Here is a 27905-nt window from a genome sequence, read left to right as displayed (position 1 = left end):
TACCATCAGTCATTTAATTCACTTTAAAAAAAAACCAAAATCCAAAAAACAATAACTCAACTAACATGATCCATGAGCCAGTTGAAATAGATATAATATACAAGAAGTGCTATTATAAAAATATATAGATTCAAATTTCGATACCCATTGCAATAACCACTAAAAACAATCTATCGAGTGCATCACGAATTGCTATAAGGCAGATGTTAGCGACGAGGCGCAAACAGTCTTTATCACAACTCATTAAATCACTGTTGAACAAGTTTGTAAAACTTGATGTCACATGTCATGTTCAGCTTATAGAAACGTCCGAGTGAAAGAAATCGGCAGCCGAGACAAAGTAGTTACTTTTACAGGGTTGGTGACTAGCACCCGTTTGCTTTCAACCAGTATGGCACAACGTTTAAAACAGTACATAAAGAATATCATACACCAGAGCAATTAGTTGTCCCACAGGATGTACTTATAAATTTGCTTAGAGGCAGTAACCATTTCAGGTTATCCTTTTTTATTCCGATGCATTATGAAGTAAAGGGAAATTGCGTGATGAAAATAATTACGCTTTCAGTATCGTTCTTAGATGATATTTTTGTTTCCATTCGTAGAAAAATCGTTTGTGATTTGTTTAGTAAATCACACATATTTGAACAGTCACTTTGGATGATCAGAAGCTGAGTTTATGTGAGTTTATCAGAAACTGCTGTTGTGGATAATCATTTCGGATGATGATGACCTAAATGCGCACGTAAACGTCCAGGACGACGAGGAACAGGCCTTGTGGATAATCATATCAGATGATGATGACCTAAAGGCGCACGTAAACGTCCAGGACGACGAGGAACAGGCCTTGTGGATAATCATATCAGATGTTAGGGGCGAAAGCGTGAGCTGTTGTCCAGGGTATATGATACTGTCCTTTTGGACACTCGCTGCTTATGGACAGCACTTTCCCATGTTAGGAAATGAAAAGCATCCCTTCGGATGGTAAGCACTATAGTTGTGGTCTGTCACTTTGGAAAGTAAACTGAACAAGCGATCACTTCGGAACTTTCCAGCAGTCAGGAGTTGAACTTATGGGCCCTCGCTTGGTCCGACATTAATGTTGAAACTCAGGCAAACTGCATCAGGTGCTGAAAAGGACGCAATTTAAATTCTGTTTCAAGTCACGGCGTCCTGAGTCATCGATTGACTACATGTTCCGAGGTTTCCATCGGCAACCCCCATCTGGATTACATCCTTCCTTTGTCTGATGTAAGCACAGAACATTCGGTCGTCCGGCATGTTTGCTGGCTGTCACTAATCACTGGGTAAGAAACTGATCTAAACAAGGACGTTCAGAACATCCGGTCGTCCGGCATGTTTGCTGGCTGTCTGGAATCACCAAGTAAGAAACTGATCTAAACAAGAACGTTACAAAAATTAGAAAGCGGAGAAGCATATTTAAAAATATTACGCTTTAGTGAGGTCATTACTAATGTTTATATCCCTCATAAGATAATGCCGCAACTAGTAATGAAGATGTACTTCCCTTCTTTTCGAGATTTCTTGTAACATTCGAGTTTTTGTTAAAAACGACTCAATCCCTTGCTTAGAAAAAGAACCTGATTTCTGAGATTGATATTGTCAGTGTATGTGTAATCGTTAATACTCTGTTTTATGTGAATTCTGAATCCTAATCGGGTGTCTCCAAAGAGGGTCTTAAAGTTGCCCCATCAACAATTTGAATGTCGATGTGGACTCTAAAAACCTACAGGAAACTCCCGTTAGGTCATACCTCTGATGACGAACGCATCTGGTCTGTGACTTTCATGTCATTATTGATGTAGTTCAAATAGGAATCTAGCAGGTTTTGCATTATCTTTTGTTGGACATCAGTTATGGCTGCTGGGTCCATGAATTCGGGGATTTGCTTCCAATATTTCATTAAGAGATAAGGTGAGATAGAATCAAACGCCTGTGTGTTCCATACGCCTGCCATAGAAGATGATATGGCGGACTTAAATTTGTCTTTGGGAATATTTCCAGGCTGTTGTGCCGGGCTTTGACATAAACATAGTCCTCTGACTTGAATACATTTACAACTAGATTCAACATCTGACTCCGAATCGGAATCCGTTGACATACTACAGCTTTTAGCCCTCCTTGACCACTCCGATATCGTCTTATTGTCATATGCTCTGTCATAAAGAACCTCAAACGCTTTGCTAATTTCCGAGAAGGACTGGTTCTCCTCGTGTTGTTCATAAACATCCCGAGTATTTACAGTGTTTGGCAGGTAGGCAGAAGTTATGTCGCCTTTCACAGGAACCTTTCTACTATTTGAGGCACCACTGTCTTTGGATATCCCTTTATTACTAGTTTTGTGTTTGCAGCTGCAGTCTTGTCCACAAAAAGAAAGTGCGCAAGTGCTTGAGGGAGGTTGTTGGGACCTTGGAATGGAATGGACGTTTGCTGAATTAGCCACTGCTGCACTACCTACGGAATAGTCGATTGATGGAGGTTGAACCACAGAGCAAGGTCCTCCTGTACTGTGGGACGAAGAATATTTTCTTATCTCTTGACCACAAGACGATTTCATTGGGGATGTCAAGGTGCTATCATTACACTCAAAAGTCTGTTCAAAAACATGCTGATTCCCCGTGGAATTATACTGTTTCCCTTGCTGCCAAGATGACGGAGAATTACTAGTGGTCTTACGAAACTTCTCAAACAAGGCATTTGTAATGCTTCCACTATACATATCCTCGTTGTGACCAACTTCTGATTTTCGTCGTTTACCCCCGGTATCGTCCATGCTGCTGCTGCTGCTGCTTTTGCGACGAAGGCTGATTGGGGTGGGTGGCTTCTCAAAGTCTTCCAAAAGTTTTAACATTGAATCGATTTCATCACTGGACATGGAGTAAAGTGCTGACGAGTCTGTCGCCGGAGCTTCATAACTAGTAGAAGTTATCAATGGACTGTCCTGACGGGGACCTTCAGACTCTGCTGGGAAAACGGATGCTTCTTCCAATTTGAAGTCACCCCGTGTGCTGTCCGGCTCTGTTTGGAACGGATTTTTAAAATCTTCTTCTTCATCTTCATATGTAGTGTATTCAGATGTACTTGTAATAGTGGAAGGTGTTTGCGGTGGAATGTAGAGGGAACTTAAGGATCTAAGCGACAACTTGTCTCTTGGTAAGCTTGTGATCATTTGTTGCAGTGTGTATTTGGACCAAGGTGTTCTCAAGACATTAGAACCATTCACCCCTGTTGAAGTGGGTTTCGGACGGGAAACTGGTTCATCAACAGCGGAATCTTCCTTCGTGGGCAGAGTGTAGTCGGGAGGCGATGCTGAAGCAGGAGGATTTGGTTGGACCTTTATCTCCAGCATCTCAATCTCGTCACTAGAAGCGCTTTCATTTGAGTGTAAGTATAGAATCCCATCAGTTTCGTCTGTACTTGTTGGGTAACCACTAGGAGGACTTTTTTCTCCTACTCTGCAGCAGTCAAGGTCCTTCTTCTTAGGTCTACCCATCTTAATAGCTGTAATACAAATGAAAGGAATTATAAATTAAGGTTTAAAATAGTACGCTCAATATTGACGATTTGTGACATAACGGGCAGTTTATCTCTGACGTGACTGATGACGATTGTAAAATGTCGCACGACCATTGAGTCGAGCCCGAAGATGTGTTTAGTTATATCAAGGCCGATCCACCAGGAAGGTAATTCTGCTTACCGTCACGTGACATTCCAACACTGAGGCACTTCCGGTACCGGCATGACCTGCACGTGTTTCGGCTACGAGGATTAATGACACATGAGTTGTCACCCTTGCATTGATAGGTTCTATTCTCCACAAGACCGCGCCGAAAGAATTTCTGAAACAGTACGTCGTATCAGATCTATGTTGGTTTCATGGATCAAGTTCATTTTATATACCAGCACAGCCAAACCATACCCCCAAGTGCACTAACATGATGCACTAACAAGTTAATCAACATTAATCACGGAGCCAGTAGTTCACGGAGTTCAGGCAGTAGGAATTAATGGCATAAACTGACACCAACCATGTTTCTATGGTAACGATATTGATGCAAAACGTCAACTGCACACAGTACATAGCTATTTCATAGCTATTTACATGACAGAAAAGGAATGGACACAAGCAAATAATGGTGCAGTCTCCACATCCCTTCGTGTAGTTGTTCGGCTTACCAGTGGCGTGCTGGCATTCAAATACGGACATTTTCATCAGAGTTCGGGCACCTTGTCCACCTGACCAAAGAGATTCGTTGACAAGGTGAGGATGTCGGATGCCACCAATGGAATTAAATCACGATCAAGCCCTTTATGTGTTTTGGTCAAAGACATACACGACGACATGAATATGTTTTTCATTAAACTTATACATATCAAGAAGTGCTTGCCCCAAAACTAAATATTAAAGTGTTTCAGTGTAACCAAGTACTTACACTTTCAGAAAATGTGTTATAAATTTATACCTTGCAGCCCTCGCATGTGTACACTCCAAAGTGTATACCATTGGCCAGATCTCCACACACCAGACACAAGTACTGACCCTCTTCAGGTTCGATTCTCTCCGGTTTTTCTGGGAAGGCAAAATCAATATAAGGTTCCATTTGTACGCTTACGTTCGATACCCCCTTCATAGAAGCGATCTCAGACTTAAGACAGTCGTAATTCTTATACTACATCATAGACTCTCGGTCGTTGTAATGCTGAAATGACTTTGAGGATTGGAGTGAGTGAGTTATGTTTTACGCCGTACTCAGCAATATTCCAGCTACATGGCGGCGGTCTGTAAATAATCGAGTCTGGACAGACAGCAGACAATCCAGTGACCAACAACATGAGCATCGATCTGCGCAATTGGGAACCGATGACATGTGTCAACCAAGTCAGCGAGTCTGACCACCCGATCCCGTTAGTCGCCTCTTACGACAAGCATAGTCGCCTTTCATGGCAAGCATGGGTTGCCTTTTCTACCCCGGGACCTTCACGGGTCTTTGAGAAATGGAGTCATAGGATAGGCGTATGATATTTAATTCAAGAATATACTGACGATGCATGTGTTGTGTTGTGTTGTGAAGACCCAATTTTCCGTTGATTGATTGATTGATCAGAGAAAATTGCACACCTGTACTGTAAAGGGAATTAATATAGGCCCATAACAAGTTCGCGCTTGCACTTTAAACTTCATTATAGGAAAGACGACTGTCAGGTGGAAATATGTCTAAATATGTTTAAGAATATCATCTCCAGCATTTGATGTTAACTGGCAATATTTTGTGTTTTGCGTTTTGTTTTGGTGACCTGTAACTATAAAAAATGATCAGATATTCTAGAGATCGTTAACGTTACACACCCAATGGATGTCATGTACTCTGTGAGAGTCAGAACATAAACCAGTGGGTTGTCTGGTGCAGAATCTATTACAGTCGTCAATTTATGCGACTGGTGTAGAATACAGAAAATGCATTAGCTTTTTAATATGCAAAATTCTGACGAAGCAATTTTGAAGTGAATGTTATATTATTATCACAGGTCACCATCGGTATTTCGCTCGAAACTGAACAGATTGTAATTCTGGGATTACAGAGTTAAGTATGACATGTAAGTTATCTAACCTCTTCTTGTCATTCCAGCATGTAGACACTTTTGGTATCGACAGGACTGACATCGAATCCGTGCTTGTTTCGTGACGTCACAGTTGCCATGACATTTAATAGAAAAAACTGGTTCTCCCTCTTTTGTACAGCGTATGTAAAAGCTCTGTGCACAGAAGAAAAAAATAACAGACCTACATTATGAGGTAGGGTATTACATGTAATCGATATTGTAGACATGATGGTCAAAACCGGAATATTTTATCTTCATATTTTATCCCAATTATCAAAATAGCATAAATTATTATAGCTGGTTGTTGCAAAGCAGTTTGGATATACTTTCCGGTCGACATAGCAACACAGTGTTCTATTTCAAGGTCGATTTACATACATATTCATGAGTAATTGACGGTTAATAATGAGTCTCCCAGCATGGAGCACTACAGATGGTTATGTGCTTACGTAGACGAGGGTATTGATAATACTGAAAATACTCAACGCGATCAAGCTAATAGAATCCTTGACCCGTAAATGGTGTTTGTGTTCGATATTATTGATAAATGTGTGTCGAAACAAGACTGACAAATAGAGCAATACCGTTTAAAATGTCGTTCACAAATGTCATAAGAATGGGGTTGTCTGGTACAAATTAATCAGATTTTACTAGTAGTTAATACTGGCGAGGTTTCAATCCATGAGTTGTCTTTTCTTCCATAAATCAAGTGACCATTTTGTAACGGAAATATATAAGAAGAGGGAAATAACGGACCTGGCTGCGATCGGGCCATGAGCTCAGTAGGCTCCCTTGCACAATAAAGGGTGTGTGAAAGTTTAACCCTATGTTCTATGTGCCAGAAAGATGTTTCGGGCAATTTTCCCATACTTCTGTCAATAAAACATCTCTGTCAACCTGACAATGCATTCTACTTTAATATGCTAACATTTCTGTCAACCTGCTAATGGATTCTTCTGTGATCTACCAACATTTCTCTTAACTTGCTAATGGATTCTTCTGTGCTCTGTTAACATTTCTATCAACATGGCAGTTAATTCTACTTTGATCTCCCAACACTTTTGCCAGAGCTATACATGAGCCAAATTACTTAAGTCTTTTTACTTTTTCTTACTTTCAAAGGAAGTTGAGTTTTCACTGACCACAAAAACGCCGAATATCCAAAATATTATGTACCAATTCTAGCACTAATAGATATAAATGAAAAAATATATAGGTAAGACAGAAAAGGGACCCAGAAACAGCCACCTGATCATGCCCTTCCAATAGTTTGAATACAAAATACATCAGTTACTGTGGGCTGTATGCATACTTTATATTCTTTTCCTGTATGTTTATATCAGTATGTGTGACCTTTCAACTATACTCCCGTTCTATTTTGTGACACACATGCATAATTCATCACACACAGTGGGGACCAGGACAGCGAGCACGTCTGTCACATAAGGAACGGATGATATATAGATAATACTTCAAAACTATTGAAAAATATTCCACACCTTTTAAGTTGTCGTAAAGATCACAGTATTCATGAAATGTAAATGTATGGACCACTAAATATTAGTGATAACACCAGGTGGTCGCAAAAAGTGTAAGGCATGCCATACTGCCTTCACCTTCGTCTAGGGACGGTGGAGTCGCCTAGTTGTTAAAGCGTTCACTCGTCTTGCCAACAAAGCGGGTTCGATTCCCAAAGTGTGAAGTCCACTCCGAGATGCTGCTGGAATATTGCTTAATAGCTGCGTAAGATCATACTTACTCTCATCACTCATCACTCGTGATGAATATCAAGTTCATGTCAATACGTATTCACGTTGACTTGATAATTTAACACTTCATGAAATCAGGTAAAGTCAACCATTTAAGATTTACATAAATATTGGTGTTTTGTGCTGAAGAGAACATAGCCAGATTATCAGTTAACCGAACAAGGTGTGATAGTTTTGTAAATGTTAGTAAATATTTTCCATAGTAGCATCTATTTAATGTAAACCAAAATTGATTTGGTATATATAAATTTTGGAACATATGCCATTTTTTCACACGATGTCCTATGATATAGAGTGAAGGAAAAATTTGCAAACGTCCTTGACATTGTACCCAGACGTAAGTTGACACAGCGAGGCATAACAGAAATATTTATCAAAGCAGGGTTAAACTTCACTCACTCACTTATGTACTCAAGTACACACACACTCACGCACTCATTGTAGGCGTTCAATGAACCTTTTGAAATGAGTCTGATACTCTTCTTACTATTAAGCTGCTAAACGGAACATTCTCCCTTAGCATGCTGCAGTGAAAATAAACTGAACAGCTAAAGAAACGCAAGTTTCGAGAAAATGAAATCTAATAAAAGTAAGCATTCATGTTTATGTCTTCTATCTAAAAACCAAGAGTGGCATTTCTTTTGCTGTTCAGTAGAAGTGTATTAACCTTGCACTACAGATAAAGTATGTTTGTAACGTTAGGTTTATAAAGTGCAATTAATCGGTGTATTTGAGCCAAGGTTGCATTGATTGAAATCAGCCCTGAAAATGTATGAAAAAGAAAACACGCAATGATCGACCTGAGGAACTGAGTCCCAGGATAGATCAGCGACTACCCTTGTCTACATATCAGGTCAGTACAAACATCGATGGTTTCTAGGTACGTACATAAATCCCAACGAAGTAAACATCAGAGCTTTCTGGATACAGATCGATATGTGCGGCTCAATAAGCGCATACGTTACAACACTTTGGATTTCTGGTGATGTGATATGGTGGAATATTCCTCCATAAGATCTGAGACGACTGTAATGTTTCATTTTTGCTGTGTCAGCACTGTGACGAATGAATTTATAATTCTGTCAGCATTGTCATATGCGAATGTATAGTTCTGTCAGCATTGCCAGATGTGAATGTATAGTTCTGTCAGCATTGCCAGATGTGAATGTATAGTTCTGTCAGCATTTTCAGATGTGAATGAACAGTGTCAGCCCTGTCACAGGTGTATGTATAGTTGTGTCGGCCTTTGTCATAGGTGAATGTATGGTTCTAACATTCCTGTCACAGGTGAATGCATAGTTGCATCATTTTTGTAACAGGTGAATGTATAGTTCTGTCGGCCCTTTTAGATGCAAGTGAATGTATAGTTGTGCCATTCCTGTTACGGATGAATGCATAGTTGTGTCGTCCCTATCACAGGTGAAAGTACAGTTGGGTCATTCCTGTTATCGGTGAATGTATAGTTGTGTCATTCCTGTCACAGGTGAATGTATAGTTGTGTCATTCTTCTTACAGATGAATGAATAGTTGCGTCAGCCCTGTTACAGGTTAAATATAGTTGTGTCGTCCCTGTCACAGGTGAATGTATAGTTCTGTCATCCCTGCCATTGGTGAATGTATAGTTGTGTCACCCCTGTCACAGACGAAAGTATAGTTGTGTCAGCCCTGTCACAGGTCAATGTATAGTTTTGTCATCCCTATCACAGGAGAATGTATAGTTGTGCCATTCCTGTCACAGGTGAATGTATAGTTGTTTTATTCCTGTTGCAGGTGAATGTATAGATGTTTCATTCCTGTCACAGGTGAAAGTATAGTTCTGTCATCCCTGTCACAGGTGAATGTATAGTTTTGTGAGCCCTTGTCGTGGGTCAATAAATAGTAACATTATTTTGATACCTCTGACTGTTTCATTAAATTACGATAGATTTCTCTTTGAAATGTGCTTTCGCACAGGCCGAGACAAAACGGACTAAATATTAACTCATGACATTTAGTGACCACAGTTTTTTTCTCTTTTTTTTTGTTCCCTTGTTGCAGGGGACCAGCCAGGAAAACAACAAGAACAGTGCATAGTGGGATGCTGCGAACCAGGACCTACCACAGTCTTCGGACAAACACTACGGACCATGGAGGCGGCCCTGAACATGATAGGCAGAGGCAGTTGAAAGGTCAATTATTATGTCCGAGATCCGGACCAATGTGTACACAAACACTTTTAATCTAATCGAAACTGATACCCCGTGTACCGAATGCCTGAAACATTAGCTACTCGTGACCAGTATCATCAGTGTGTAAAACAGGTGTCCTCTAACTACGTCAGCGGTTGATAAAACGTCTCTCTATTTCATATAGTAGGCACTACGCTGAAATGTAAGGAACAAGGGCCGTAATTCTGTACAGAATTGAGTTGGGTCACCCGATTCCGAGCTCAGTCTGGATCATAACCAGTAGAATTGTAAATATGAGTCATGTGATGTGCAGCTATTTCTCGTCAAGCAGAAGGTTTGATTACCTAGATGGGTACAACCCGCGAAGCCAGTTTCTAAAGCCCTACAGAATTTGAATTGATAAGATTGTGATTTCCTGAAGATGCGATGCAACAAATGACGACAACCGAGCGTTGCGACCTAAGGTACAAGTACAAACAAAACACTGAGGGCAGGTGGATGAAAACCTCATTACATTACCAAATGCTGATAACCCTGTCACTGTGACCTAACTGCAGTCGCTCTTGGTTAAATGGTTTGTTGTTGTGCAATACCTAATGCTCACTCTATCATTGAGGTTACTCATTTCTGGGTCACCACCGACACTTGGCTCAGAGTTCGTAATATATAATACCTCCCCATACATAGAGCTTGCAGCACAAACGCTGCAAGACTGCCATTAAATGTCCAACATAAACTCCAGAATCCATCGAGTGAGTTGTTTTACGCTGCACTCAGCATTATTTCAGTTATATGGCAACAGTCTGTAAATAATCGTGTCTGACCCAGACTATCCAGTGATCAACAGCATAAGCATCGGTCTACGAAACTGGGACACGATGACGTGTTAACACAGTCAGCAAGCCGACCAGCCAGCGTGGGTTACTGAGGACCAAATCTAACCGTGCCTTCACAGGTTAGATGCCACAGGTGTAAAAGACAAGATGCTGGACTGTAATTTACATGGATGTCCTCAAGTCGTTAGGAGGGAGTGAGTTAGTTGAGTTTTACGCCCTTCCAGCAATATTCCATCAACATCAGGGGATCCCAAAAATGGGCCTCACAAATTTTACCTATGTGGGAATCGAATCCGGGTCTTCGGCGTGACTAGCGAATATTTTAACTACTAGGCTACCTCATTGACCTGTCTGGTCGTTAGGAAAGGCATCAAACAAACAACGCTGTCTTTCCCAGGCAAGGACTCACATTATATTTGTTACATATACTCTGCCAAAATAGAAACGCTAAAGTAGAAGTTCTGCTTATATTCATACAAAATGAATACCAAATAGCAATTTCGTTTGAATGTATCGGGGGTGACTTGTGCAGATGGATTAAAGTACGGCCAAAACACACCGAGAAAGTGAGAGAAACACAACCACGTGGGAAGGTGCCGGCAAAACTCACCAACATGGAATGAACATGCAACATGAATCGTTGGGGCAGGAAAACATTTTCATTTGTCTGTCGTCAAACTTGTGCAGGACGTGGAAACATGCTGCGACTGAGAGAACCCCCCAACCGTAGCCTGCCTTTTCCATGTCTCGCCAAGCACGATTGCAAGACTGTGGAACCGTTCTCAGACGCAGGGGTCAACACGTCACCTACCTGGATCCGGTAGAACTCGGTTGCTGCGCGGGACAGATATTTACGAATTCAGACGACCAGCTCGAGGCATCATTCCGACTGATCAGCATCGTCAGATGCGACGTCAGTGACGTCAAGGACATAGCGTAAGACCATATCAGTGATTGGCGAACAGATCTGATATACATCCAGAACGAATTAACGGCACCTCATCACACAGATGAAATTCTCTGTACATCATGCATCTAACAAACGCCATTTGTAACACTTACGGATGGCTCTTTAACAACACCTGCGATTACATCAGCAACTGTCACAGAACCACAAACACTTGGCACAATGCACAACAGGAAGAGTGGGTGAACATTCCCCAGGCCAATTTGACTGGTTTCATGGGACGATGATGCTCGGCAGTTCTGGACTCACAAGAGGCCTTTACAAGTTACAGTGAGAACAAATGCCTTTCACCTTGACAATGGATTGTTTCACGTGTACCACTGCCATAGACAGTGACTTGAGCCCAATCGGAGGAATTTATTATGGTCTGTTGATCATTTATCTAATACCTTAAGTTTAAACCCATTTCTGAAAAAAAAAAATTCTGAATAGAGCGAATCATACGTACGTTAATGTTATGTAATATAAACACACGTCAGGCCTTTATGAGAGAAATAATATTTGCTTTTTCTGACATAAATTGCTTTTTAGAAAACTTTTTTAAAGCACTTACTTACTTGAAAGCAATGGAAATAGTGCCGTAACTGTGGCATGGGCTAACAGAAATCGTGTTTTTATGCCAGGCTAAAGCTTGCGAAGCCAATTTCTAGTGTCCTTTCAGTGAATCAAGTGATATGAAGCAGAAATCGCTCACACACACACACATGCACATACACACGCATGCATGGAGAGAAGGGGTGGCAATTTCCTGAGAGAGAGAGAGAGAGAGAGAGAGAGAGAGAGAGAGAGAGAGAGAGATTGCGCAATAATAAATCTTGCACTGAGCAATGGCCATATATCACTCTTGTCAATCCAGACGCGTCTTCTCATCGCCGCATGTCACGCCCACAGAGTCTAATGGCTATATATGGATGATTTCATTAGCATATCACTGTTGTGGCCCCTATAATTAGCATGCTGCTCATCCTACCACGGTTGTCAATAGCAATTGGTATCAGCACACGGGATGACCTACTTTTCTCGTATAAATTGACTCCGTTCTTTTGACTGGAATGTCTGCCGATCAATGTGAAGGACATTCGAGAACCGGTTTAGTTGAAACTGGTTCGTCTTCGTTCAGTCGGTGCAGACGAGACCGCAACCAACCAGTCCAATTAATGCAGACTTACCTAGCACATCTAGCACAATATATAGAAAGTAAATATCCTAAGATTTTCACTATAGAAAGTATTGTTTCAAACAACGCCATATAGTTGGTCTCTGTAAGTCGTACTGAGAGGGGTCATGTAAAATAGCACGGGCCTGTGTGATATCTTTCAATTCCCCAAAATACTTGTAACATGTTTTATGACCTCTCTCCATACAAACGCATAGTCTCTAAATGATATTATTTTTTTTCTAAATTGTATGAAAGAACTGTCATGTTCTTATGCCATGGTGATCCCAACACACTGCCTAGTACCAGGGGTAAATTTAGGCAAGGCCATCTTTCCCAGGGTTAGTAGACGTTTTATGACTCCCCTTTCTCTATAAATAAATAAACTCTCACTCATTTCGGTTCATCATCACTTAAAATGAAATGAGATAAGTAACTTATGTTACGAACGTGTTAAGGAAGCGATGTCGATATCAAAGACTGTGTAAACACTTTTTAGATCAACCATTCTATATTTTGCACTGCAGTGTTCTGTGATTAAAGCACGTTAATGAACTGTATGCTATCATTAATAATTTAGATCTAAATGTCGTACCAGAACACATTCAATGTTACCGCATCATACAATCCGTTTTCAAAATGTTCAGTTGTATGTTTGCATATAAAAATAAAATGTGGCGCAAAACAACTGTGCAAAAAATATATCATGTTTGACTGAACCTGCTTTTCTATGTTCCATACAACATGGCCCCAGGATTACCGTAGCTGATCATTGAGAAATAACAAGAAAAAAACACTATTGTTCGTGGCCACTTAGCCATGCAATCAACCAATAGGTCAAGTGAATATTAAATTAGAATCAGTTTTAGTGCACTTCAGTGGAATGCGTGATGGGTTAATGCAAGGATATATATGGCATTATCCATTGCTCAAAAACTATGAGTTTTGGTTTTCCTCAACTCAGCACAGCTGTTCCTAAGTACGGCAAATAGTATTATCATATTCCATTTTAAAGAAATCAGCTTCATGATAAAAATTATTACATTTAGACAGACCTGCTAATTGAAAACCATAGTTTTGGTTGTCAATAGAAAAGAATCCATTTGCCTGACAATTTACATACATAACCTGATAAACCATGTACATACACACACATCAGATAGAATATCTTGATCTGACTTGTACATACATACTCATGGAAACGGACAAGGGAGCACCTTAAAGTACAAGTGATCCTCTATTGTTTTTCAGGTTTCTACAAAAGCTTTGTACTGCACTGTCGGTGAAAATCTGAAACAAAGGAACGCCTGTGCATTCAGGTGTTCCTGTATTCATTTCGATGAGCTTGTTATTCTCTGTTCACACTCCTAATGATAAAGACCAAAGAAATACAAAATCTGACCATGAAGGATATACATGTGATACAAACCCTCTTCATATTAGAAGCCTAATCAACGAGGAAAACATGTGAGTTTCTTCTTTGTATTCAGTAGATATTGCCATTTCTGTATCTTGACAAATCCCAGCTAACATCAGAGTCCAATGTGTGATCCAGATGGTAATATACTTAAGCGTGTATTTATCACTACCATAAAATACAGATGTGACATCAAGTGCAAAATGTACAAACATCAATGTAGCTGATACTATAAACTCAACATTCAGGGGGACCGGAAATAAAAGTATATCTTTCGAAGAAGTATACGGTCGAAATGGAACTTGCCTCCATGTTACACATAAGTAGATTTTATGATAGTCCGAAAGACCACCCGATAACTGCAAACAATATGGTGCAACTGCACCGACTGCAGCACTGTGGCCAAAAATGCCCCCTCCTCCTCACTTGTCGGTTCAACAGTTTGGTGAAGTTAGTGATACGTCCCTGGGTCAACATTACCACTGGAAGATAGAGAACATTTCTGTTCTCCCTGTGAATACGATTCTGATCAATGTGAGGATGTCTGAAAAAATTGCTTATCTCATCCATGGGTTTAAGTGTTGGGTTCATGGGAACATATTTCGGTCGAGCAGATTCGTTTACCTGTCTTAACAACTTCCTCGCTATTTTGAAAGAATGAGTGAGTTAGTTTAGTTTTACGCCGCTTTTTAGAAATATTCCAGTAATATCATGGCGGTGGACACCAGAAAATGTACCCATGTGGGGAATCGAACCCGGGTCTTCGGCGTGACGAGCGAACGCTTTAACCGTTAGGCTACCCTACCACCCCTATTTTGAAAGACATATTACATCGCATAACCAGCGTGACACCAGCTCAAAAGATGAACAATTACCTACGCGCCTGTGTTGGCTATATTATATTTTCCTATGACAAGAGGATATTGCTATGCATTAATTACATGTATTGTGATTGGGTTTCAACGTTGTGAAAGCGGATCTGGATGTGACAGGTTATGATGTGTCTTTGAAATGACATACAGTTGCAAAAAGATCCATACTGCAATGACACATTCTTAGAAGTGCTGCACATGCATAACGTGGAACTTCAGCTTGAAGATAGGACACCTCACAATCTTCGTGTGAACGGTATATAACCGTAGGGACATTTTGTATATGCGATTCGTGAATCTTGATTTTCAATACGGATGAGAACTCTGTTAATGAAGTTTCACTTTAAACCAAGCTCGATGGATTAGGATTTTACAGTGTTAGTTCAGCTGATCACAATATGAAGGATTTGTTTTTCTATAGATATCTAAGTTTGCAACAGGTGCTTATATGTACATTTACCTAAATATGCATTCATACATACATAACACCTAAATTGTATATATGTATGTATGTATGTAAGTATGTATGTATGTATGCATGTATGTATGTATGTATGTGTGTGTGTGTGTGTGTGTGTGTGTGTGTGTGTGTGTGTGTGTGTGTACGTCCGTATGTATGTATGTATGTATGGAAACAGGCATGCATGCATCAATGTATGAGTGTATGTATGTATATACGGGTGTGTTTCTGCGTTGTGCATGCGTGTGTTGGTGGTTGTGTGACTGTGTGGTTGTGTGTGGGTGTGCTGTTTTAATTATAATTCAGCTGTCATCTGTCATGTCCAGCAGAAGGGGAAACCGGAATCTTCAGCTGGTAAGGGAGACTGGATGACTTGACAGATATATATTTGTGTCAGCTTTTTAACCAGCCATATGTCATCTCATTGATTTTTGTCAGTATATCTGTTTCGATCAAACTGACACGTGAATGCTTGTGCATTAACTGTTACACACGATGTAAATACACAGTATATATCTGAAGAGATTCCCGACTTAAATGCCAGCGTTGTTGTTGCATAGCAAGTGTGTCCGGTGTTTAAAAAACACCCAGCTATAGCGTCAGTGATGCTCTGTACTTAACTTTGAACTTATGAACTTAAGTTTGACACACCTAAGACCAGTTTGTATATCTAGTTCGATAGCCCATCTATGATTGGCTTTTCAATTTGTGCTCCCTCAACGCCATCGACTGGTGTGTCAGCTTGTAACTCAATCAGATAGTTCGATTGTCGCCTGTTTTGATAAAAACACGTATTCAATTACTGGATTCAAACAGGTAACCCACAGGTGACGAAAATGATTGGGTACGACCACTACTATTTATTCTACTACTATAGCACTGCAGCGGCTGCTACTGTTGTCAATTCTAGTATTAATACTGTACTGATAATTATAACGATACACATACCATTATAAGCACTAGTAGTAGCACAACAAGCAGTAGTAACAGTGGTAGCTGCTGTTTGAACTTCAACTACAGGGTAGGTCAGGAGACACCTTCCGGAGACGTATATCAGACAGCCGTTATTGTCGTCGCGATAAGCTGATTTATTGGACACTGCGACGTAAAACAACATCCTCTCACACATTTACAGACAGCAAAACATTAACCTACCTTGCATGGTAAACAGACAGTGGCACCAAAGTATTGTCCGCTGGCGTTATCGGCGCACACAACACATTTCAGCGACGTTTTCAACGTCACACCCATCTTCTCCCCTCTGCAGTCGCCGTTCCTACACCTATCGTGAGAAGGACCGTATGCTTCACCACTATCGTCTCGAGGATTTACTACATCTACCTCGATACTTTCAAGACTACCCGAATCAAGTGAATCTGTGTATGACCCCTCTTCTCTGCATCCTGAATACGGAGTATATAGCGGGGTCAAGGGAGTCTGTTCTCCGTTTGGGGACTTCGATTGTCTCTGGGCACGTGCTCGTCCTCGTTTAGACGCCATGTCTACTTGCACGCATACGAGTATCTCACGTCGACCAGTCTAAAAAATATGAAAGATTATAAATGTCTTAATCTTTCGTCACGTGTGTGTCTAACGGAAACAGTTGATTAAAAAGCTTGAACGGTGGAATGGATGTTTAATATATTACATTAATTATGTTTTTCTGTTAATATAGTGTGGAGATCGAAAAGGACGACCAACAGAGTCAAGTAACCAGGGTTAGTGACGTGGTTGATGGAATTGCGTGGTCAGAATGAACATTTTACAAGCTAAACAAGACGAATCTTATGGATATTAACGTCTCTATTTGGTTACCATGACGTTTCGGGGCTGGGTCTTCAAGTGGCTATGAAGATTATCACAATATCCACCTGAAGAATGAACACGAACCAGCCAAAAAGCTTCGAAGCAAACAAGAAAACAAGAAAGAATTTCATTTTACAAACTGTAGTAATGTAACAAGAATGTGACGGAGTGTGACGCTAACAACAAAGAAGAGGTAGTAACACTTAGTAGAATTATACATCGTATGAAGAACACATGGAATCTTTATGGGCGGCAATAGATTTACTGCTTGTGACAAGGCTACTGCTTTCCCGTCGTCACCTGACGACAGAGCGAGCTCTGAAACACCGTGTCATGTCCGACAGATGGGAACGCCCCACTGTTCAGCTGCTTAGAGAGAACAATTGATAGACAGAAATGGTATTGTCATGTTTTGAACATATGTCATCTCATTGATTAAAGCGTTTTTTTCAAGATACGTCACCATATTGATTAAACCGACGTTTTCACTTTATCTGTATTGATCAGACTGAACTGGAGCTAAATAAGTATTCATGACTTAGCTAGTTAAACACAAGCTCACTACACGATAGCAGAAACACGACATATTTGAGAAATAATCCCCGAAGTAAATAACCCCGGTGTTACCAGCGTGTAAGTGTCTGGTGCTAACACAGCGGGTTTTAGTCTCAGTTCGGCATTCAATGGACTTTGACGTTTGTCCCAAATATGGCACTCCTAAAAGTCGGTTTGTGAATCCAGAACGGTACGCCATGTATAACAGTCTCATTTGCATAATCTCATATGCAGATTTTATGGTGGAAATAGAATGTTATCCAAGCTGCCGCAACATGAATGAGAAAATCCAGACGCGGAAGTGTAAAAAAACAAAGTTTAGGATCATTATATAAATCGGAGTTCTTCTATCATTCATCATGTATATTCCTCATTCAAATTGTTCTTAGAAAAATGTAGAAATACAGTCATTTCCCAACAACAAATGGAACTACTCGACAGCGATGTGATGAACAACGAGGATGTCATGTTCAGTTTTGCCCTTCAATTCCTTTGCTAGTAAACTAATCACCCTTAATAACTCGCTATTGATATAAACATGCTAGACAATATGCGTCGTTGAAAATGTATAACACTGTGTACACCTATCAAAGTTAATAACATGAAAAATGTTATTCTTTAAGGAATTGTATTAATGAAGGCAAAAACAAATCAAATACAGACAGACAGTCAGACAGATAGACATAGAGTGCACAGTGTGGTACGACGTTGTACAGATGTCTAGGTCACAAACAATAACTGTTTTGTATGACTGACAAACTTATTTGATCTATGGCTCGTAGCACAGGCAAAATTATTCAGACAAGCAGCAGGAGCCAACAAAAAACAAAACAATTTTACCAGTATCTGTAGTGTTACTAATGTGGGATTCGAACCTATGATTAGCGGATCCTGATCCACATCAACGACATAACTCGCCACATTAAGATGTAAATTGTTAATGGGTGTTTACGGATTTATTGATGTTCCCATAGCACGCGTATTAACTGGTTGCACGTAAACTCAGTGTTATAATTTTACACATGTGCTATTGTCCTCAGGGTCGCTTATACAAATGCACATTCTGTCTGCCCGTCTGTATACTATGAAATAATTTCGATAGGCTAATATGCTTGTAACAAGTATATTCTCATTATAAAGCGTTCCCCTTTCATTTCCCTTTATGGTGACATGAAATGGGGAGGCCATCATCATTTCTTTTACCTTCACTTTTGTACTAATGGACAACAATCCTGGAGGGTTGCGTTTCTAAACCGTGCCACAAATCTCGAAGTTTAAATCCAGTGTTTCCATGTTTGCCAGAACAAAACTGTACTCGTGACAATACGATCCGAGATTTCCGGGTTTCTGTATTTATTGCGGATTGTATCAGTAACAGGTGCTATTGGTCAGGCAGGATACGCACACCCTTTTCATAAACATATGGTGGACGCCACGTAGGCGGAGGAGGTTAGACGGCTGACTTTGTCGAATCCCACATGTTACTCAGCCCAGGAAAGCACTAGAATCTGTATTTCCATCAGAAAGTGTAATCCTTAATACAACATATTAGTATTATGCACTGAGAGTGAAACATGTATATTTGGATATCTGTATGTACATATTTTACCAGTCTACATATGCCTACACCTGTGTTTCTCTGTAACATTAATACCCGCTGACATGCCGTGAATTCTACACATGTGTACTCATACTAAGTATATATGCGTATGTTCATATTTTACCCTTAGACATGCCTTCCAGTCTGCACATGCTTGCACAAATATCTGTAATTTCATGTTTCATCTTTAGTCATGTGTTATAAGTTTACATATGCATACCCAAATATATGTATGTTTATATTTTACCCTTTATCATGCCTAACAGTCAACACATGTATACCTAAAAGGTCTGTATGTTTATATTTTCTCCTTAATCATGTCTACCAGTCTATGCAAGTATAAACATATCTCCATATGAGCATTAATGCCTACGGGCATGCTTACTATTCTATACAAACAAAGGCAAACATCTGTATGTACACGCATCCCATGAATCACATCCATCGGTAGATACATGTATACACATATCTGTGCCTACATTCTTACTCCGAGACTCCGAGACTCAGGCCTAACAGTCCACCATGCAACTATAAAATTTATGAACAACAATATCCCTTATCATTTTTGTCAGTTTATTCAAGAATATTCACAAAAACAACTAGAACAACAAGAACAACAACAAAGAAACCAAAAGCAAAACAAAAACAAAGCAAAACAACAACAAAAAAAACAAAAACAAAACAAAAAAACAAACAAAACAAACAAACAAAAAACAAACAAGAAGTATAAATGCACTTCGCCTCGAAAGAGTGTAACTAGCTTCCTCTCATAACCAGTGATATGAATTATCATTGTTCTTTATACGGGTGTGTAATGGTTTGTCAGCATTAGAAATGTTTTAAACTTTTTCTTAGTAAACATAGCTGGTCGAAACCAGGATATATCTATGCAGTTCCCACGTCCAGGTACATGTGGAAATATTTTGTATTAGCCTTATACAGGTAATACTATTCTGTCAACAATCCTTTGAGTCCTTTGTATGAGATCGTAAAGGTGTGACAGTGATGGTATAAGGTGATGAATTGTACAGCTGTGTTACTTCATAAGACAGTGTTCAAGGCACTTTTCTGGATAGATAAATAGAATAATTGTGTCGTAGCGTTGCGACATTTCCGAGTTTTTCTACTAAATACAACCGCATGAACTTTGTATGGATTAGATAGCTTATATAAAATGAAACTCACCATTCATGCAAATCGATCTTTGTTAATCAACAGTGGAAAGGACATATTTATCACAGATATGACACACTCCAGCTGTGATTCAGATATAGATTAGATGTCATATTCTAAGTACCATTACACTTTCCTGTTTTGCGGTGTCATATGCGCAGATTGTTTATTATCACTAAAGTTAATACACCTACACCACACTCCGTTCCTAACACAGCTTTAATATTTAACTATGTACAGAACATGGAAACGGGTCTTCTTTTTGGTGATATCGATGTATTGCAAATTATAATGAACCCATGATGGACCACTTTACTTTGTAAAACAGTGTAAAACACTAAATGTCCATTAGTACATTGCGCTATTACAGATGCATGCATTGAGACTGAACAGGCACTTCTCAACTCGTCTTTAACTTGTCATGAACGTAACATTCAGAGACCCCCGTGTGTTGTAACAAGACATTTGTGATGTACACATACCGATACTGATTGATTTCCAATTATCTGTAAATGTAAAGGACCAGATCTTTTATATAATGAGTGTTATATATTACGAACAGATGTTTTATATTATGAGGTGTTTTATATGATGGGTTTATATTATGAGTTAATTCACATATATGCTTCGAAGATAAGGACATTTCCGTCGTGACCATGACTATAAACCTCACGTACATAAACTGTAGATGAAGTGCAACAAAACACTTCCCAGAAGAAATATGTGCAGTTGACTTTGTGATGGAACATTGTCCCTGCCTTATTAAAATAGAAACGCGCAAATGAAATTAATTTAAAAGAGCGGCTATTTGAAATGTGTGTATGAACCTCTTCAACGTTTGTTTGGACAAACATTAAAATATAAATAACATGTACTGAAAAGCATTTTTCCCCAGGGGAAGACATTCGATTTCTATCCAGAAAGCTAAGTTACTCCCAGGGAAGACGATGTCTACCTTTCACCTGCAAACCAGTGTATTATGCATGTGAGTGGGTGGGTGAGTGAGTGAGTGGGTGAGTGGGTGAAGAAGTGAGTGGCCCATTCATATTATCGAATTGGACCATTTGGGATGACGGGAGAACTCGGTAGGTACTGGTGTACTCAACCACACAGAGTTTCTACATACATCATTGACACAAGTGGCCAAGCAAAGTATCGTCAATGACAATCGAATATTACCTTCCACAAATTTATTTAATATGTCAACAGAACATCCAAGGTCATTTCATATCGTTTTCACAAATGGTAGGAGCAGATAATTCATAATCCTATATCATGTGAACTGACGGTTCGTTCGTTTGTTTGCTTAAAAAAGATTGGATTGTCAAATTCTAATTACCCACTTACGCAATATGACATATACATCAACATTTAGTATGATGAACAATTAGGATTTCAAATACGTCTTGGATAACATAAACCCAACACAGACACACACACAAACACAGACACACACACAAACACAGACACACACACAAACACAGACACACACACAATATACACAGTGCTGGATTTCACTGCATTGCGTTTACATGTCTGGGCATAATTTCCCTATTGTAAGTATACATTTGCTCGGCTTTAATTTAGCAATTTCTTATAAATGTAATGTTTGTTATCAGGTATATGATGTCTTGTCGCATATACCCTCTTTGACACTGCATGGATTTTCAGCAATAACTTAGAGAAAACAATCACGAGACTAAACCTTATGTTTATGACCTTGACAGTAAAGTGAAAACAGTTACCAGAAAATACGTTATGATTCGTGCATTTCTCAAAGGTTTAAAGAGTGTCATAAAGTGAATTGCTGTGAAATACAAGTCCCTGTTTGAAGTTAAACTCATGTTATCCTTTACGCTGTATAGTTGATATGTATAAAAACAAAAATTATGTCACCAATACTCCTGATGATAATAAATAAATAAATAAATAAATAAATAAATAAATAAATAAATAAATAAATACACAAAAATGTCTCATTTACACTTGAGCCATATACCATTAGCATAAAAAGATTAAAACTAATGAAGGAATGAAAATGTTTCACAAAACTATAAGAATATTGACACTGATTTGGTATTAATAAGCTTAAATGTATTGGTAATGGTGACGAAGGTCTGAGGAATAAACGACAATGAGTCCTGCAATTTAAAACTGTGGCTGGATATATATTTCTCTGTCACGAAGTTCTGTGCTCTGTAATATATATGTTAAGGGACATATATCACAGCCATATCTGATTCGCTTGGTGACATTGTCTCATATCTATTTTAAACATACACCGCGGAAATACACATCAATATGTGCCTAAATGCTATTATAAGTATTACTACATAGACAACAGGTCTTACCTTCCACCTGACATGACTAGCTCTCAGGTGTGTTCGATGGCAAGTGCGAACAGCATAACCTGAGCTACAGTGTGTCAGTTAGCCCTTATCATATTGTCGTCACATCTGTGTCATGTAAAGACCTTGACCTTTGGACTCATTTGCCTCGAATCGAGGGCATGTCAGACACGCCCCCTGCCGGCACACACCTCTTGCGAGCACCGGTTGTCTTTGGTGCTGTACATCGACCGGTCTGAACGCAATATTCGACGGATCGATTAATTTCGATCACTGTATAATCACTAAAATAGACGATACGGTAAATTCCCACTGACTTTCGCCGAATGTCAGTGTTAACATTCGGGGTTGTGTCTGTGGCGGGGAGGGCATTATGTGTGTGTGTGTTTGTGTGTGTGTGTGTGTGTGTGTTTGTGTGTGTGTGTGTGTGTGTGTGTGTGTGTGTGTGTGTGTGTGTGTGTGTGTGTGTGTGTGCGTGCGTGCATGTGTCTGGGGGAAGGGGGCGGGGCGGGGTGCAGGTAGTGTGTGGACAACAAACTTATTTCGTAACATCAGTCTTACAGATAGTGTTCCCCCTAGGCACATTTAGGAGGGCGCAGCGCCCTGCCCTTTGATTTTTGCGCCCTGCCCTTTTTATTTTGCGCCCTGCCCTTTTCGCCTCAATCGCAGTCGTTTGCTACGACGCGTGTGTATTTTCCGGATTTTACCAAGGACGGAGTTCTCTCCCTTTCTTGAGGAGTCGCGATATTGTTTTTATAATGAATAAGAAATTTACATATAAACCATGGCAAAGTCAAAGGAGTTTAATTCGCCTTATGAATCACAATGCCTACCAAGGAAAGAATCAAGAGGAAAAGAGAAGAAGCGGTGAAGGCTGAAGCAAGGAAGTGTCGCCGACTGTTAGATTTCTTCGCTCTCCGAACCGGTATGTGCCTCTAAGTTCGTAATTTTTAAGCTGTTGATTTCCGATTCTTTTTCACATGCCTTTCATATAATACCTTTATTTGCTACAGACAATAATCTGTGGATTACACGGAATGTATTTTTGTGCGTTTAGGGACAGATATTCATACGACTGTGCCGTTTAGTTAAAATCTGTAACTCGAAAATGTCCGCCATTTTTAAACCCATCGGCAATTTGAAACTGAACTTGTTTTATTTCGTCATTTGTCCTGGTAAATGAAATAGTTGAAACAGCTTACACACTGTTAAACCAGTTCTTTTAGTTTTGTGTTTAGTAGCGATTTCATTAAGAAGTATGTCTTGAAGGAATAAATATTTTTCGATTTCAAACATGATAGTTTAACTTTGTATACTATTTTTCAGGCCAGAATTAGACGAGTCAGAGGTAGTTTCCTATGTCAACTCAAGGACACAGGAGTCAGAGGTAGTTATTCAAACAAAGAAGAAAGATGGTGGTCACAAAAGTGCATTTGACACAAATAGGCAGCAAAATCGGCCCTGGCTGAGGTACTCAGAAGATGACAAAATGAAGGGAAAGATGTTTTGTTCATTATGCTCCAAGTGGAATACCAAGGGCAGAAATGGATCTCAGGTTTGGACAGAGGTAACAATGGATGCGAGACTGTCCGACTTGATAAGGTTTTCCTCCATGAGAATTCTCAAATGCATCGAGATGCTGTCCTTATGGAAAAGGATGACAAAGTGTCCATTGAAAACATTTTCTCAAGATACACAGAAAAAGGAAAGTTCCGCACTGGAAGATGCACAGAAAGTACTGTTGTTTGTGTGGTTTGTGAAATTGTGAACAAATGTGGTAACAGATTAATGTCTTGAAATGCTTTTTTTCAAATTCTAATCTTAAAGTACAAACTGAGGAGAGTAAAAACGAACTTTAGAATTCAACTTTATACACATTTTGTTATTTTTTCCAACATGCCCTTTTATGTTATGAAGTGCCCTTTTCCATTAATTTACCCTGCCCTTTTTGAACCCTAGGGGGAACACTGACAGAGTATACATGCATACATGATGGTAATCTCATGTAAACTTCAGCATGAACACAGACCAGTGACTGCTCTGACACATTTATATGTGCGATATGTGTATAAACTCACTGTACGCGTCCCGGACTGTATATAGACGAAATGAACAACACAGCGCAATAGTGCTTGCCTTTGAATACTAATATGATCGCGGCTGAGTTACATGAATTAGTGTGTGGCTGCATAAACTGATGTTAGGTTCATGATTATTGACCCAAACCACAGCAAAACATGAATACATGAATAATGTGTTTGTGCCGACTACAGCTGGTTTGTCCTGCTTTCGTCGTTTACCCGAGCGCCTGGCAATATTTCAGCGCTGTCGAAGTGTACATGTGCAAGTGTGCGTGCATCCGTGCTTCCGTACATATATTGAGGGAAATAAGATAAGGGAACGCCAAAGCTTGCATGTGATCTCTTATTTTATCCGTCAGTTCATGTATGTATTTGTGTCTGCGGGGTCTGTAACCCTCGTCTTTCATACACTCTGTACATATTAACCGACGATAATGTGAAACCCCTTTATTAATTTGTTTAGTTTAAATATCATTTCCGCCATTACCCGAAAGGTCCCCAGACCACCGACCACCCTTATAACCGGGAGACGGCATACCCGAGCAGATAATTCTCCCTCAAGTTTATGAGTACCTCTCCAAGAGGGTGGGTCGTGTGTGGCTTGATGAACAGGACTAAATGGGTGTTTCCACTAAGGATTTGGATTGAATATCATAGTAACTAAGTTTAGTTTTACGCCGCAGTCAGCAGTATTCTTGCTATATGCCGGCAGTCTTTAAATTGTAGTCTGGACCAGACAATCCAGTGATCAACAGCACGAGCATCTACCTACACAACTGGGGTGCGATGCCAGAAAGCCTGACCACCCGATCCCGTTGGTTACCCCTTACGACAAGCATGGGTTACTGAAAATCAATTCTAACCCGGATCTTCAAGGGCCCTGAATACCATATCACTTCAAGATGATAACCGTTATTTATGATATTAGTCTATGTTATTCAAAAGAATTGAATAATTAAAATACATAATTAAATAAGTGAAAAGAAAATGCAAAACACATTTACAGATTTACACATGGTTTGATGGATTTAAGCTCTTTAACGACGGCAGAACTGATAACCGAGTGTGGGTCTATTTACAACACGTCAATAGTTAGTGTTGGAGTTTTAGTGTTCTCTGTTGTATGGTTCGGAAGGAGTTGAGAAAGATATGATATTGCTTCATTCACTGAGGGTCTAATGCAGGGACGTGGACACACTCTGGTTGGATACGAACAGTAGGAGAGAATGTCAATACAGAGACCATTATAAGTATATGTCCCTATATTCCAAACCCTTTTGTCCCGGATTCACTCTGCTCGTTAAGGTTACATATTGAATATAATCAGTTTTACAGACACTGAAACAGTAAAATGTACAGAACCACTCAAAAGAGATTTAGTGGAGACAACAATCATTTAGATACATACAACTTATGCGAACATTATTAAGCATAAGTATCCTTTCTGTTAAAGACTAAAAAGTAGACTTTGGCTAGAACCCGACGAAGACTAGGATTGTTAACTAATATGAACCATGATTTGTTGATATCATGTTTATCGAAAACTCTGGACATATATCAACACATCATTTAAAAGTAACGCCCTAATGTCGTCATATAATACACAGGAAAGAACAAATGTAGTTTACATTCAGTATCATTTAGACATTTTAAACATTTCCTATTTTATTAAAACAATATTTTCATAGCGACCAGTTTCAATTCTTAAACTGTACTACATTTTGCTGGTGTAGATGATAAATACAGCACAGAGGATGCTTATCATATTGGCAGTGTCAAGTACAATCATACAAAGCGAATTGACGCTAAAGTGTTATACAAAGGTTCAAACAGACGCACAATAGTTTTTATGTTACCGTTATGTAAAATATTTTAATTCCATTCATTAATTCGCTTTAACAAGTTTCCGTGTCACCACTCCCAGGAGGGAGACAACAGGAGAAAATATTACCCGAAGCAATGGTAAACGTCAAACTCTTCGCCGAGAAGCTGCAGCGCTAACAAGAGTATGAAGTCATAATAAGAACGCATGCAGTGCCCGGGGTTAGTTTTAGTCGCTTTGAGTTCAGTGTTGTATTTAAACTATTTTGTTCATTGAATCTTTTGCATATACAATTTAAACATAATTTACAATTCCTGTTACAGTTTTAAGTTTGAAAGAATATGTTCCACTGACTTTGAAAATCCAGTCGAGTGGCAGACGCCATTTTGTTAAATCGTTACAAGCCATATACTCTGTAGCGATCTTCGAAATAAAATAAAATGAGGTTTTGTGAATTTAACATGGCGGTAATACAAATATGCCGTTTGCCTCTCCCACGGGTAATATTCCTCGCCTACCGGCTCGGAAGCATACAACTTATGAAGTTACATTCTGTTTCAAGCTGTCAACTTAATGGTTTGCAGTCCTCGGTTGGTCCTTCGGGATATCAAGGAATCTACGTACCTATGTTCAATAGGGAGAAAAGTCCACACTTCCGGCAGTTCGTGAAGGGTTGTTTACACACCTTGTCCAGTTTGTCTTGTCTACACCTACACAAACCAACTTTGATTTCCGAAAACAATTCTCATATGTGTTGCTACTTTCACAATATTTAATTCGGCCCAAACTGAATTGTTCAAAATCGTCGTAGTGTTTTGTGGGCGTTACTTCTTGCAGTTCTATGTTCAGCATTAAGTGAAGTTGTTGTTATCCATGTTAAGTTGTAATTCTTGTCTCATACAGGATGATGAATAACAACATTATTTTAAAAATAATAATCAACTGCCACTCAAGCTTACGTACTTAGTGTTTAATAGACGTTCACAAACATTACTCAGACAATTGTCTATTAATTAGTCATTTCGTATTCATTTCTTTTTAGTGACACTCTCAGTTTTTACCCTGTTACTTGTTTGACTCATATAAAGGAATCCACGGGTGAATTCCAGAGGAAAATGATCAGATTTCAGACGATCGCCAATATTCAGCATGTTAATGTAATCGAGAAACGCCAGCACCTTGTTTTTCACAATAGGTAACTTTCCCCGGTGTATCCCCGTACACTCTCCCATTGACAATGAACAGTTGAAATG

General features: G+C 39.5%; 1 protein-coding gene across 2 annotated transcripts; it reads right to left on the bottom strand.

The window, feature by feature from the left end:
* LOC137294968 (uncharacterized) lies at nucleotides 1-22861 on the bottom strand. Of its 2 annotated transcripts, none has more exons than XM_067826200.1 (7): nucleotides 22753-22861; nucleotides 16423-16806; nucleotides 5631-5775; nucleotides 4485-4591; nucleotides 3719-3860; nucleotides 1775-3522; nucleotides 1-1397 (listed from the first exon to the last, which is right to left on the bottom strand). In XM_067826200.1, exons 2-7 carry the CDS (start codon nucleotides 16765-16767, stop codon nucleotides 1335-1337), a joined length of 2550 nt encoding a protein of 849 aa, XP_067682301.1. In that variant the 5' UTR covers nucleotides 16768-16806; nucleotides 22753-22861; the 3' UTR covers nucleotides 1-1334. The 2 variants fall into 2 exon arrangements, with proteins under 2 accessions (XP_067682301.1, XP_067682302.1); XM_067826201.1 differs by having other exon boundaries at nucleotides 1-1371.
* Between the last annotated feature and the right edge of the window lie 5044 nt (nucleotides 22862-27905).

The sequence above is a fragment of the Haliotis asinina genome, chromosome 8 (assembly GCF_037392515.1).
Source record: "Haliotis asinina isolate JCU_RB_2024 chromosome 8, JCU_Hal_asi_v2, whole genome shotgun sequence".
In the NCBI taxonomy this organism is placed as follows: Eukaryota; Metazoa; Mollusca; class Gastropoda; order Lepetellida; family Haliotidae; genus Haliotis; species Haliotis asinina.
This window is presented reverse-complemented; position numbering and strand designations above follow the sequence as displayed.